This window comes from Pelophylax lessonae (assembly GCF_965119305.1).
Source record: "Pelophylax lessonae genome assembly, chromosome: 4".
Lineage (NCBI taxonomy): Eukaryota > Metazoa > Chordata > Amphibia > Anura > Ranidae > Pelophylax > Pelophylax lessonae.
Window position 1 is genome coordinate 428925591 of NC_138771.1, and position 15635 is coordinate 428941225.

Sequence of the window (15635 nt, forward strand, 5' to 3'; positions counted from 1 at the left end):
TTAGCAGGGAGACTTCAAGAGAAGACCTTCTAGCGAAGCACTTAGGGACCCGATAGTGCGTTTGGAGGAACCCCGCTGACTCGCGACAATGTTGTCGAAATTTGTAGGCTTTGGAGGCTCTGCGGGTACCAAATTGCACATGCTCAGTGGACGCAGCAGTAGCGGTGTCCTCCAATTTCAAAGTTTCCCGCACTGATAGAATCAGAGCATCCACTAGCATCTTTTTTCATGCACAGTTGTTGTGGAAGAGGAATCATCCTCACTATCAGAGCACTCAGGGTGCGCGGACGCAGACCCAGTAGGGTGACTCGCGTCCACAGCGGCCAAATCCACCTCAGAATCTAAGGAAGCAGAGGATGCAGGTGAAGGTGAAGGACGCTTTTTACTCATCCTATTTCTATTTTGGAGGGCCATATCTACCTTAGACACTAGTGACTGCAGGACCGCCCTCATAGCAGACAAGGAGGACTGGGTCCCCATGGACCTCGCAGCCTCCAAGAGGGGGTTAGGTGGTGACATGTACTCCAGGGACTCCATGTGCTAAACTGGGGACCCCTAACAATGTGAAAAAATTGCTGTTTAAAGTGCCTCCCACCGCTGAACCAACGGTACCACAAGTCCCAGTGCACAAAATACCGCTATAGCAGGAAGAGGGAGCTTTTAAGCACCCACAAGGACTCACCATCCCTCACTCAGAAGCAGAGTCAGAGTGTCAGGCTGCACACCATGCGGTGATCAGAGAGAAAGAGGAAGTTCAAGAAACTGGCACTAATGGTCCACCACCGATTCACTGCTCCATAGACTTCAAAAACCTGGCCGGCTGTAATAGCAATAGGAAACCATAAGAAAATGGCCGCAGGACTACATAAACATGGTCGCCGATATATATGCAGCAGCCACCCACAGCAAAATGGCACGCACACGAGGCTCCAGGGATCCCCAGGTACATTTGGACAGTAAAGGGGGAACCCCGCCAGGGACCCCCACAAGTACCACTCCCCACCAAAAAACGCAAATTGCGCAGCTGGCGGCGCCCCCCCTGCCCCCACTCGACAACCCCAAACAAAAAACGGCATTGCTGCCTCGGGGGGTGGTCCGCAAAGGAACCCTGATAGTGAGGGGAAGCATTATGTGGGAAGGAAGGGCACACGGAGGTACGACCAACCCAGGTAGGGGCCCACGTTCACCCCGAACAACCACCAGAGGGGAGGGGGGGACACTACTCCCCACAACTTGGGACCGGGCAGGCACCACTCCAGGCAGACCATGGCACCATTTTGGAATGGGGGTGCTGTGGTCCAGAGGCACGCTGCAATTCAGGTCGTGAGCAGGGCTATGCGTCCTCACAAGGTGCTTAACTCGCCAGCCCCCGTCCAGTGGGGCTATGTCATGGCCAATCCAGCGCAGAGCTAAGGTCGGGTCGCGCTCGCTTGCCAGACTGGTTAGACCGCAAGGATTTAGAAAATCCAGTGCGTCGCCGTGGCAGTTGATTGTAGTTCTCACAGGAGCAGAAAACAATAAAAGAAAAATTACATTTAAAAGGGAAAAAACGCCAGGACCAGAGATCCTAGCAGGGAACTAGGTCCTTACTCCTAACTAGGAAGAAAAAAACTGGAGACCTATAGCAGTAAGTGAGAGTACACTCCCTGGGACTGCCCTATAGGCATAGTCAAACTTTTTCCGCCTAATGTCCTACTCCTTTAGGGGGCAGCATAAACCCAAGGGTCAAGAAGATATGAAGCTGTAGCCATCAATGAACGAAAGAGAAATAAAAATCGCACAGGTTATCAAATACCACCAAAAGAAAGCTCTATTTGTGGGAAAAAAAGGACATCCGTTTTATTCGGGTACAGCGTCGCACGACCGCACAATTGTCAGTTAAATTAAAGCTGTGCCATATCACAAAAAATGGCCCGGTCATTAAGGGGGTAAAACCCTCCAGTCCAGAAGTGGTTAACCACTTCAGCCCTAGATGATTTACCCCCTCTTCATGACCAGGCTATTTTTTGCGATACGGCACTGCGTTACTTTAACACTCTACCCAAATAAAATGGATGCACTTTTTTTTTCTCACAAATAGAGCTTGCTTTTGGTAGTATTTGATCACCTTTGCGGATTTGATTTTTTTGTGCTATAAACAAAAAAAACCCGACAATTTTGAAAAAAAAAATATTTATTTTTACTTTTTGCTATAACATACCAATAAAAAAATGTAAATAATCTAATTTCATCAATTTAGGCCAATATGTATTCTGCTACATGTGTTTGGTAAAAAAAAAAAAAAAAAAAATCCTAATAAGCGTATATTGATTGGTTTGCGAACAAAAGGTATATCTACAAACTATGGGATAGATTTATTTATTTATTTTACTTGTAATAGCGGCGATCAGCGATTTTTAGCAGAACTGCGACATTGCGGCAGACAAATCTGACACTAAGTTACACTTTTTGGGGACCAGAGACACCAATAGAGTTATCAGTGCTAAAAAAATGCATTGTACTAAGGACACTGGCAGGGAAAAAGTTATCAGGGGCGATCAAAGGGTTAAATGTTCTCCAAGGGAGTGCTTTATAACTGTGTGTGTGGGGGAGTTCGGCTTTGGCTGTGAGAAGACGAAAATCCATGTTCCTGCTTGGCAGAAACACAGGATCTCTGCCTTTCCTACTAGCAGAACAGCAATCTTCCTTGTTTACACAGGCAGACCGCAGTTCTGCCCCTCTCGTGAATGATGGGTGAGACCCGCTGATTGGCTCCAAGGGAGTGCTTTATAACTGTGTGTGGGGGGGTTTGGCTTTGGCTGTGAGAAGACAAAAATCCATGTTCCTGCTTGGCAGAAACACAGGATCTCTGTCTTTCCTACTAACAAAGGCAGACCGCAGTCCTGCCCCTCTCGTGAATAATGGGTGGGACCCGCTGATTGGCTCCCGCTGTGTCTAATCACAGAGGAAGTTGGTGGCGCGCATGCACACCGCAGACCGGGAAGAGCAAAACCACGTACCAGTATGTGATTTTGAGCAGGAGAGCAGCCGCCCCGCAGTATATATACGTGGGGCGATCGGCAAGTTAGCAGAAATCAATGCAAGTCGTGGCAAAGTCAGACTACAAGTAGTGCAGGAACCTTTTTCTAAGTTGGAGCTACTCAAGTCACTCCTATTAGAACTGTTCCATTGTACTTAAAGGAGTAGTCTGAAGCAAAGTGTTTCTGGGGGAAATAGAGCATTACACAAAGTTATAACACATTCAAATATACTCACGTTTTCCTTATGGTCTTCTTCCCGGTCTTCTCCTCGTTTTTCTCTCCGGCCGGAAGCTGGGTCTTTTGATGACGCTCGACTTCTTTCTTCTTCATCCGCCGCCATCTTCGCCCGGTGACTCATCGATCTCATGAGTCACTGCGGGCTGCGCCGGCCTCCACGCCCGGAGTCGAATACTCCCCCTGACCTAATTTATGCATATATGCGCTGAGCTGAGCTGTCATTGGCTCAGCTCAGCAAACGCCGATTGGAGCGCTGTCCAAATAGGAAATAGGTGCGAGAGGAGGGGGCGTGTAATATTATAATTTAGGGAGGGGGCCGAGCGGAGGAGTCACAGGGGGAGGGCAGGAGATTACCGGAAGAGATGAGCGGGCATGCTGGGAGAGGTAGTTTTATCATGGCGGCCATAGAAGAAAACCCGGAGGTGCTGAAAACTTCGGGAGGGAATAAAAGAATAACCGCTGGGCCGATTTTCTTGAAAGTGGCGACATTGAAAAGGTATTTCAATTGGCTAAATTCTGGCATTTTGTGTAATGGGGCTTCAGACTACTCCTTTAATGGAGTGCAACTTTTGCTCTCAAAGCCAGTGCGCATGTCGCACCAGTGTGAACTGGGCTTGAATGACCTTTAAATGTAGGGTGTTGCAGAAGAGACTGTATTACTTACCCGTCTCCTCACATCGGCAGGCTCTCTCGATCATTGTGACTGTTTCACTGCAGCATCCATTGTAAGCTACTCCCAGCCTCAGTTCCACAACATACAACAGATAAATAGCCCTACACTGTAATGATAACACAGAGGCTCTGGCCATAGATGAGCTGAGGGGAGAGCATTTGGGTCTGCTACAGAGTCCGATAAGTAACCCAGGCTTCTCTACAACCCCCTAGACTTTATAAGTATTTAGCCCTTGTACTGTGGGGGCCACAACAAGGGTGATTTTTTGTTGAGCTCCTGAAGGAAAAGCAGGGATAAACTGCCTAAACTGTTTAACTGTTGCTAACATTACAAACTTCTGCTGTTATAACCAATTACAAAGCACAGCTGCCCAAATTGGGTTTAGGGCTGAAATTTGTTGTATTCTTCTTTCCCAAAAACACAACATTTACAGCCAGGCACTATCCACTGAAAAAAACTGGTCTTTGTAAAGATAAATGACTATTCTTTCTTTTCCAGGCATTGACATGTGCTGGGTTCTTCACCTTCAAACACTATACACACACACATTGCAGACTGCTGGCAGAGAAGCAGGTGTAAGGCAGTTTGATCCGAAGTTAAACTTTTTTATGCCCCTGAATAACAGCTGGAAGATATTCTATTGAACTTACCCACCATCTGCTGCACCACACTATTTTACAAAGTATACTTGAACGAAATTAAAAAAACATCCTTCTTAGTGCACTGAATGAAGGTCTGTGAATAGTGCTTATTCAATGGCTGTCACAAAGTAACAGTTCATAGTTCAAGGTTACAGAGCACAGTGTGTAGCATACAGGGAATCTCTGCATGCTTATAATAGAAGGTTTTCCACAGTGTGCAAAAAAGCCCTTTTAAAGGCAATGTAAAACAAATTAAATGTAATGCACATCTTTGCGAAAAGGTGATTATTATATACAATACTATTGCTTGTATTTGATATTTGCATCATCTAGAATAAGAGGTAATAAGTGCTGAATGCATAATCAGAATGCAGAAGCGTCTGTTATTGTAAGTGCAAAGGAAAAGAGCACAATTCAAACTAAAGGTATATATACATTATAATTCAGGCATGTTAGGATGACAGGCCTCAATCATTCTAAGTTTTTCCATAACGGTCCTGAACCATGCAACTGATGTTCCTAAATTGAGTAACCCCTAGCAAATACAAGGTGAGGGCTGAGCTGTGTGGATGTGTTCTAGAAGAACTTAAGAACCACTCGATGTGCACACCTACTGCACTGAGATCATTTCATTGAGAAATTCACTTTGTGCCATGAGAGGTAGATCGGCGAGTCATCACACTTCACTGGCAAAGTTGTGGACAGAGAGTCTTATCACCTTGGTAGGTCATAGGACAATCTGTGGCTAGCCAACAGCAATCCTGTCCTTATAACCTGGACAGAAGGCATAAAATATTCATAAGTACAAATTTGTACCTGATCCCTTTCAGTAATAACATGAAAAGATACCACATTCACAGATTAGGCCTGAATCCAGGCCTGGCAGACTAAATGCCTAGATACAGAGATGAGAATTCCTTTTAATTTTCCTTTAAAGTATATATAACTTACAGCAAAACTTTTTTGTTGTTTTAGACAGAGTGGAGAGGTATTATAACACCTGTACGGTATATATAGCGGTCTGTGTTCACATTAGGGAGAGTCACCCTCTCTTTTTGTCCTTTTGGCCTTTTTCATTGAAAGTGACAGAGAAGGAAAATCCAAAATGTGAATGGTCACCAGAACAGGAATAGAAGGGAAATCTTCCAATGGGGACACAGATTCTGGTGACCACCAGGGCTTCTCTTCACTTTTTAGGGATTTCCTCTCACTTCCTGTTGCTATGGGACAGGAAGTGAAGAGAAATTTTGTCCATGAAACAGATGGTCTTACACCATCAAAAATGAAAAAAAAATGTTTTGCCTTAATTTCGGATTTATTACACCACATACATAGGGCTCACACCACTACCCCAGAGCTTGCATGTTACAGACATGTACAGGCAAACATCAGGAGAGGACACTTTGCCTCTTGATCATGTGAGGAGAATCATCTGGCTTGTGACAAGGATCAAGACAGGTTGGGTATTACATAGTGGTCTTGGTTATGCACTATTTAGATGACCACAGAACTCATAAGCTAAATTATCCCAATACTTGCATGATATGATGATGATTTCCATCTATGGGTAAACACAACACAGGGATCAAACTGGTTAGACAACCTTGCTTGATCCCTGCAGTTTTCCTCAGCATAAACAGGTCTGCATGCATCTTCCCCTTCCTACCCCAAATGATTACATTATGTTTGTACTATGGTCAGCTTTAACTCTCCTAAGTACCGTGTTTCCCCGAAAATAAGACCGGGTCTTATATTAATTTTGGCTACACAAAACACACTAGGGCTTAATTTTAGGGGATGTCTTATTTATTTATGGTATGTAAAAAGATGATCTTAAAGGTACTGTAACCCTAAAATATCCTGATCCTTTAAAGCATGGTAGACAGCACAGTGCTTGTGTTGTGTCATTTAGCCCTCTTTATGTTCTAAAAAAACCTGGAATAAAATAAAAAAAAGTTCTCTCCCCCCCTCTCCCTGTCAGCTCAGGAGTCAGCATTATGACATTCTGTAATCCCAAAAATAAACCTTGGATAAAGTCATTGTAAAAATATGTAATCAATTTTGTAAAAATATTATGTAATGTGCAGTGTGTATCCTTTTGTAACTTTATTGTGGAAAATACCTTATTTACAGCGCTGCTGGGCACTCACTTGACCCTCCGGAGCTCTACTTTCCCTCACCGAATACTGCAGAAGGAGGGGCTGAGATCAAGGGTTTTACTGGGGCTTATTTTTGGGGTAGGGCTTACATTGTAGCCATCCCTGAAAATCATACTAAGTCTTATTTTCGGGGTAGGGCTTATTTTCAGGGAAACAGGGTAGGTGATGCAGAGGCACAAATAGTTTTCACAACCTAATACACAGATTGTGAATGCCAGAAAGAAAACGCATTTGAAAAAAAGAGACTTACATAAATTCTGGGCAGTCTTTTGATCCAATACTTTAAGTTCTTTAATTTTCTTCTTCGGTGCAGCTTTTTTATCCTCTGCATCTTGGTCTTTCTTGGCTGCAGATCAAACAGAAACAATAACATTAGCAGATGCAGTCAATAGTAAATAGATTTCTCTAATTTAATTTTAGTCCACCTCTTCTAAAAGTACACATCAACGTACACAATGAAAACCACAATTACAATGTCCTCAATCTAAACACACCCCAATAATTCATCTATAGAGATCCTGTACACACAGGTGCAGATCTATGTGCCCCATTACCAAACATACAGAACTTGTTAGATCAGATTTAACCATTGACTTTACTATGAATAACTGTAGCTTGCTCTTATCTGCACTGTTGGCAAAGATTTAAAAGTACACTTCAGTGCAACAAACAGAACACAGCAATTTATAAAGGAGAAGGTTATTGGGAACCTCCTGAGATGGTCACTCTGCGCACCAAGAATTTTTGCAAAAAACCCCCAAAACATTCCTAACTTTATTTCATGCACTCTGTAGTCTACAGATAACCAAACTTAGGTTTGGAAAAACCCAGTGAATGTTCTGGCTTTAGTGCAGTTGTGATGTTATAAAGAGTACTGATTACTAGAATTTAAACAGAAGATCCTCAAGAAATCAAATACATACTCCCAGTCTTACGCCCCATTACACGGGGCAGACTTTGTTTTGATCAGCAGGGGATCTGCCCACTGATTCATTGCTGAACAGAGCAGAGCAGGCAGATGATTGACTCCACTTTCCATTTATACCCAACTGCCTTCCGGTACATCTAGATGGAGGAGGACAGATCCTCTTTCGTTTCTTTAGTGGACTGGATCAGAATGGAGAAAGGCAGGTGTAAATGGACAGAAGTCCATTTACACCCACCAGTCCATAGGGGTCAATGAACCGACTGACCAGGTTTACCTGAAAAACTGACAAGTGGACCTAATGGGAATCGTCATGTGCGAGGGGTCTTAATCTACAATACTCATGATATTCTGATGGCTAAAGACAATGCTTTTTCCCCAAATTTAAAGTCTTTGTAGCTAAACTTTTAACAATTACAATGGAAGCTCAAATTCTGAAAGCTGTAAGCATAGATAAACCGTACATGGTTTATTGATTAACAGCATCACTTTCAGCATTATTCCACTGGCATTAAAACTGTGTGTGATCCATTGCAGTCTCTGGAGGGAGGACAAAACTAGCAAGGATCTAAAAGTATGCCTCAGGGATTTCTACAAGAATGGGTAGGTCTTGGTTCTTCCTTTGTAACCGATGGCAGACCTGCCCATAGCCAAGCATGCAAAACACAGCTAAACTGGAAAACTCCCAGACTACAATGCCAAAGCACTCAGCACAAAATTACTCAGTCATGAGACAAACTGACTCACAACCTAAGCAGGAGATTACCACTGAAAAAAAAAAAAAAACACACTGTAATATCACACAACCATTACCAACTAGTCTTGTTGTCAAGGATCACTAGCATAAAAAAATGTGTTTTCTACATACTCTATGAACACCTGAATGCTTTATAACACCATAATGTTTTATGTACACAAAATACCTTAATGAGCCCAATGTTTCAACACAAATAAGAACTCAACCAAAGTCTCAGCTTTTTGCAGGGTATCATTAAATCACATAAAGATTGTGGAATTGGTGCCAAGTGATTCAGTTCTTTTGTATTGCTCCCACTGGCAGCTCCAAAAAGACTGAATGCACAGACTGACAATGGAATGTTCATATTTTGGTTAGCCAAGGCCCAATCAGCAATTTCCAGAAAACCACATAACTGGTTAATGCTATGCCACTTCTGTTCATTCCTAAACACAGTCCATACAGGCCATATGGCATTTGTAGAAACATTTATGGCAATTTACTTCTGTACCAAGACCAGTTATAGCTAGAGTCAGGAAGGGCACTAATTTGTCAGGTTTTGACTTAATTATTGACCTTGTGCTACCAGGTTAAGAAATAAGAATGAGCTATACTAGCACAAAGACAAACAATAAAGACCTTAAACCTAAATCTTCCCTGCTTTACTTAAAAAAAAAAAAAAAAAAAAAAAAAAAGCTTTATTTTGTTGGGTCTCTATCTAATTTCCCTTTCAATTCCAATCCCTTTGGCATCCAGACACCTGAGAGGCTGGAACAGAGGATGGATGGATGGATAGATGGATAGATGGATGGATAGATGGATAGATAAAAGTAAAGTAAGAATTATCTGCAAATAAAAAGTTGGTAGACAATGTATTATAGCTGAACGTAGTTTAACTACACCATTCACTGTGGCCACTGTAGGTTTGGCAAACCAATGTGAATTTACTGTTAGATTACATTAGGTCAAAGAATGTAAACACACTACAGAAGGTTTATGTATGGTACAGGAATGCCCTATATGGACCCCTAGCTGTTGTCTAATCAAAGAGAAAACTGAGCTGTTGCAATGGAAACCAGATGTTTGCTTTCATTTTCTAAGATGAGTGAGAAACATGACAACAGGAATTTGGTTACTATGGGAAACAGGGTGCCTTTTAATGAGTAACACATTATATAATAAGAATAATGCTGCATAAGCTTGTGGCCCAAGTTTCAGTAACCAAAGGAATCAAAAGCTACTAAAGCATAAGAGCATTTTTACACTTTTGTGTATTTGCCTGATGCCTTTTCCACAGAATTTAATGGACACATAGTAAAAGGCATGTTAAGGCTTGGTAAAATGCACATTTGTGTGCATCTAAGTACTCTGACATGCAATGTAAGATGCATTGTAATGTGTGTTAAAATGCACTCTGTGTGTACCCAGCTTCACTATCCAATAAAGCAGAGCACACGCATATTGAAATCTTGCCAGATCGGTAGGAACCAGATGAATTTGGTTCTGTTTGTAACCTTCTCTGTTCAACAGAAGCTGAATGAATTAACAGCCCTTCATGAATGAGCAGCCCTTCATGAAAAGCAGCATTTGATCAGCTGCTGCAGCTGATCAGTACATTCTGATGGGTTAAGGGGGAAGTCTTCGCCATCAGAATACAACTGTCCAGTAGGGGGAAATTCCTGCCACCACATTGCTTGAGTGGATGTGGGAAAGCACCCAGTTTTAAAGTCCTGACTGCAATGTATTTTTGACTGCAAGAAAAGTATATGGTCAGGTCTTAGCTATAGTGTCTGGGTCACAAAACTCAAATGTACGTCTTATAAGCCCAAAATTAGTAACTAACAAGTAATGACGCACAGCATGCAGATGTGAACAACATGTGACAGTAGGGGCATTAAGTGTAGCATATAGGACCTTTAGCACTGCCCTCAGAATGAATAGGCTCCTTAATGCAAAGCAGACACAATGCACATCTAGTATGTTTGTTAAAGCAACACACTGGTGTGAAAGGGCCCTAACACTGCAAAGAGAACTGTGGCTGGAGCAGAGGCTGGTCACATAACCAAGCTCCCATTCATTTTTTTTCTTCTTAACAGCTCTCCTTTTCTTTTATTAATGTAGATTTTTTTTAATGTAGTGGTAGGAGAGCAGTAAGGCCCTACTGCTTCTTTACAAACAGGGCCCTATCTGTTTCATGTATGTATTCATCAATTTGCTTATACTTATGCCTCAAAATTAAGCTGCATGTTCTTTCATAGATGAATTAGGCTTTTACAAGACAGATTGGAGGTGTCCAATCAGAGCTGGAAAAAGGAAGCGGAGTAATGTTCTGGTTCTAAGAACTACTGAGACCGCAGTGGTAGGTCGCACAACCTGCAATAGCTTTGCATTGTGGTCTCTGAGAAGATTTTTCATTCACATTAACAGATGACACTGTTAATGACAACCTACCAGTACAGTGTCCCTGGCCACTTCTGAATAAGTGACCCAAAACTAGGTGTGCATCACAGAATATACTGGTTCTGTCTAATTTTACTGCCACTTCTCTACCATTTAATTAGAAAGCCTCATATATTACATTTGTGATAAGAAACATATATGAGCTGCCATTGCTGACTCCACTTCTGAAAATGCAAATTACCTGGCTATCTCTTGGACATCAAAACGTTGTAAGTCATTGACCTGGAACAAGTAATAAGTATAGAGATTTGGACTGCATGTGCTGCATTCTTGTCTGGGTCAGCTATTAAAAAAAATATATACTGAAGCCAGAGACCGCTAAGCTACAACTATTTACCTTGAGACAAACACAGCTTGCATAATTCTTCCAGTAGAAGTTTCCTTTAACGTGGTCCTGATTTTAGCATGCTGATCTGTTTTAAGTGGGTGGTTGAAGGATTGTATTACTCCTGTAAGCCCTCTTTTTATCTAAGTTTGCATATTGGCATGTTCTTCATTGTCATTTCGGACTAAAATTTTGACTAAAAGAGTGTCTATGCCTCCTTTTGCAGGTTAAGTGTGCAAAAAAATGGACTTGCCAGAAAAAAATAATGTTGTTGGGAGTGCAGTATACATATAGGACACAAATCTTTATCACAGGTACTTCTACAGTGCCATCAATTTACGCAGTGCATTACATATATTTATTGTACATTCAATCTTTAGTCATTAACCATTGGTAATATGAAGGTAGCTGCATGTAACCCATGGTTGATGGCTAATGATCCTGTGTCCTATATAATTAGGAAATTTAAATTGATGTAATACTGTATATGTAATTGTTTAGTAAGTCTGAAATGTTTTCACTGCTCTGCAAGGGGCCTATGAGGTCAATCAGCTAGAATTACCAGGGGCACAGACACAGTGAGGGTGTAGCATTCCGGAGCTCCCATTTCAAGTAAAGCAGATAAAACTTCTGTCTGCATTAACTACTCTCAGCAGTACCCCATACGAAAACAATCCTCTGCTTTTAACTAGTTCTGTACAGCAATAAGTATATACATTTGGCCGAATACGTGTCCAAAAAAAAAAATTAAAAGCAAATTTCACTGGTGCCAAGTCTGTAAATCCTGGAAAGACTTCTATTGAGAAGGTACAAACATTTTTAAGGCCATGAAATGGACAGACACATGTTCCTCATCCTGTCAGGAAACCATGTGTATCACATTATTATTCACTGGGGATTCCAGGAAGAATGACTGCAGCTGTCATTGAGAAAGAGGAACAGGAAGCCGGAAGGGTCATTTCCAGACATTGACTAAAAAAGGTAAGGTCCACACATGTGCTTCAATATACATCTATGGGGGTTGTAAGCAGTTTCCTCTCCTCTCAACAGGAAGAATAACTTTGTTTTTGTCTTCAGACCGAAAACATCATGACATACCCTTGTACTGTTTAAGGAGCTTACTATGAATTGTTCTCTGTTGATGTATAAAATAAAGGCAAAAAAAAAAAAACACCAAATCAAGAGGAATAAACTAATAACTGTTATGATATCATGGATTGTCAAGACGAAGGACCACTAGATACATATGCATACCACAATATTTTAAAATACATCAGTACAGGTATTCTCAAACTAAACTTTTTATAGGTCCCTATAAACACTTGAACATGAGCGTTTTCAGGTGACTTTGGAGCATTATTATTTGTGTTTTTAACCACATGTTTTGGGCCTTTTCAGGCTTGATTGTTTTTGTTTGAGCCAATAGAAAGCTGGATACCAGGAAAGGCAAAACTGTGCGATTTCTGGCACTCCTATTTAAATCTATAGGGACCAAAAAAAATTGCATCTCTGACCCAAAAAAGCTCATGTACTTTTTGGGGCTTTGAACGGCAAGCTTGAAGTGATGCAGTTCTCAGGTGTGAAGGGCACCATGGAAAATATAGTGTAGCACTGCCCAGTGGAGGGCTGCTGGATTTGCACACTTTTAGGTCCCCTTGGGTTACCGATAGCAACTGCATGCAGAATCTTAACACTTTACTTTCCTGGCTCAGTCAATGAACAGTCTAGGGGTTGTTGTTTTTGTTGTTTTATTTGATATTGGGATGGGAGAAGGGATGAGTGGGATACTCCAAAACTTGAACTATTCACAATGCTGAGGCATTCTGTCTGAGAATGCAGCAAGGCCGCAGCTTCATCCTGCCACTAGATGAATCTGAGGTAGGTAATGTTCCTTAAGTACTTAAATAAATCACCAGGACTGGATGGCTTGCACCCGAGGGTTCTTAAAGAGCTCAGCCAGGTGATTGCCAGACCATTATTCTTGATCTTTAAGGATAGTTTACAGACAGGTATGGTGCCAGCTGATTGGAAAAAAGCCAACGTGGTACCAATATTTAAAAAGGGGCCGAGATGTATCCCGGGTAACTATAGGCCGGTCAGCCTAACATCTGTAGTCTGCAAGATTTTGGAGGGGATGTTAAGGGACTTTAGTAATGAAAACGGTATTATTAGTAGTAATCAGCATGGATTCATGAAAAATTGTTCTTGCCAAACCAATCTATTAACCTTCTACGATGAAGTGAGCTGCCACCTAGATAAAGGAAAGCCTGTGGATGTGGTGTATCTGGACTTTGCAAAGGCCTTTGACACCGTTCCCCACAAACGGTTACTGTACAAACTAAGGAAGGTAGGTATGGACCATAAGGTGAGTACCTGGATAGAGAACTGGCTTCAGGGGAGAGTCCAGAGGGTGATGATTAATGGGGAGTACTCGGATTGGGCGGGTGTGGAAAGTGGGGTCCCCCAGGGTTCTGTCCTGGGACCAATCCTGTTTAATTTATTCATAAATGATCTAGAGGAGGGGATATCTAGTACAATCTCAGTATTTGCGGATGATACTAAACTAAGCATGCCAGTATCTTATATGCAGGATGTGGAAACCTTACAAGCGGACCTAAACAAAATAACGGGGTGGGCAACTACATGGCAGATGAGGTTTAATGTTGAAAAATGTAAGGTAATGCACTTGGGGGCCAGAAACCACAAAGCAAGCTACTCACTAGGAGGGGAACCTCTGGGTGAGTCTAGGATGGAAAAAGACTTGGGGGTACTGGTAGACAACAGGCTTGGCAGTGGCATGCAATGCCAAGCCGCTGCAAGCAAAGCCAACAGAATACTGGGATGTATAAAAAAGGGGATTCACTCCAGAAATAAAGAGATTATTCTCCCGCTCTACAAGACTCTGGTCCGGCCACATCTGGAGTATGCTGTCCAGTTCTGGGCACCGGTCCTCAGGAAGGATGTGCTGGAATTGGAAAGAGTCCAGAGAAGGGCAACAAAAATAATTAGGGGAATGGAGGACATCAGCTATGAGGAAAGACTACAAGCACTGAACCTATTCTCTCTGGAGAAGAGACGATTGAGGGGGGATATGATATCAATGTACAAATACTGTACTGGCGACCCTAGCATAAGGAACAAACTATTCAGAGAAAGGAGATACAATAAGACACGTGGCCACTCACTAAAACTAGAGGAAAGGCGGTTTAACCTTAAAATGCGTAAGGGGTTCTTCACTGTAAGAGCGGTAAGGATGTGGAATTCTCTTCCACAAGCAGTCGTATCAGCAGGGAGCATTGCTAGTTTCAAAAAAACTATTAGATGGGCACCTTAGAGACCACAACATACAGGGGTATACAATGTACGGTTAAAAGCAAACACACACACACACACACATCATAGGTTGAACTGGATGGACTGATGTCTTTTTTCAACCTAACTATGTAACTATGTACTTATCTTCAGGGTACTCGTCTAGAACCCCCCTTTTTTCTGTCCTATGACTACTCTACTCTGGAGTGGCCCCCTTCCTGGTCAGGCCCTTAGACACTATCCCCTGTACTCACAATACTGCTTTTCAGGTTCTCCAGTGTCTCAAAGCCTTCTAGTCAGCTCTCCTGGACCTCTGGGTTCAGCTCCACACTTCTGGCTCACCAGGATGACTGCCTGTGACCATACACCAACCACTACAGAAGAGGAGGCAGCTACCACCCTCCTTCCAGGACTGTGCACACCAGCTAAAGACCTTGAGCACATGTGCTCTTGGCTTTTTATACTACACCCCACAATGCACCAAGACAGCAGTCTGTGCCAATCCCTGAGCTGTATAAAAGCCTGTGTACTCATTGGCCAGGTTTCCTCCACTAACCAATGTGCCTCCCCATTGGATCAGTGGGGACACTACCTCAGACCACATGAATCACACACCGAGCAGACCTAACTCACAGATCCTGCTCTTTGTTAAGCAGAGTGCAATATAGAATGTACCTGCTGCTCCTCTGATAGGCAGACAGAGCCAAAAATTATACTCGCTCTCTTGCACCTACCTAGGAGGGTGCTACAATAAGAAACCCTATATTGAAGTGCTTTGGAAAATGTGCTTCAAATCACTCAGGTGTCCAAGGCTTATTTCTAAGCAAGAAAAGTGTGAGAGGGGTTTTAACACTTCCCAACTCATATCATTTAGCTACTATACCAGTGTTTCAGTGAATACTGCCTACTGCAATATCTGCAGTGCTGCCAACTGTGGCATCTGCATTAGTGTGCTGCACATTATGACATCTGTGATTTTTTTTTCAGCTGGCATTCAGATTACTCCTAATGGAGGTTGTGACATTATAGCAGGATCCCTTCTGGGCTCCTCAACACTGGCAATAAGTATCACCAGCGGAGGACACGTTTAGAATAATTGTGCTACTTTTGGATTTCAGTCTTGAGCATTCTTTTACTTACTTAGTTG

General features: G+C 42.4%; 1 protein-coding gene across 1 annotated transcript in view; it reads right to left on the reverse strand.

Annotated features, from left to right (window-relative positions):
• The window catches only part of DIAPH1 (diaphanous related formin 1), a 533606-nt gene that overhangs the window by 48194 nt on the left and 469777 nt on the right, over window positions 1–15635 (reverse strand). The window contains exon 18 of the mRNA XM_082252909.1: window positions 6981–7076. Coding sequence (XP_082109035.1) covers window positions 6981–7076 — 96 coding nt within the window. The remainder of the gene's footprint in view (window positions 1–6980; window positions 7077–15635) is intronic.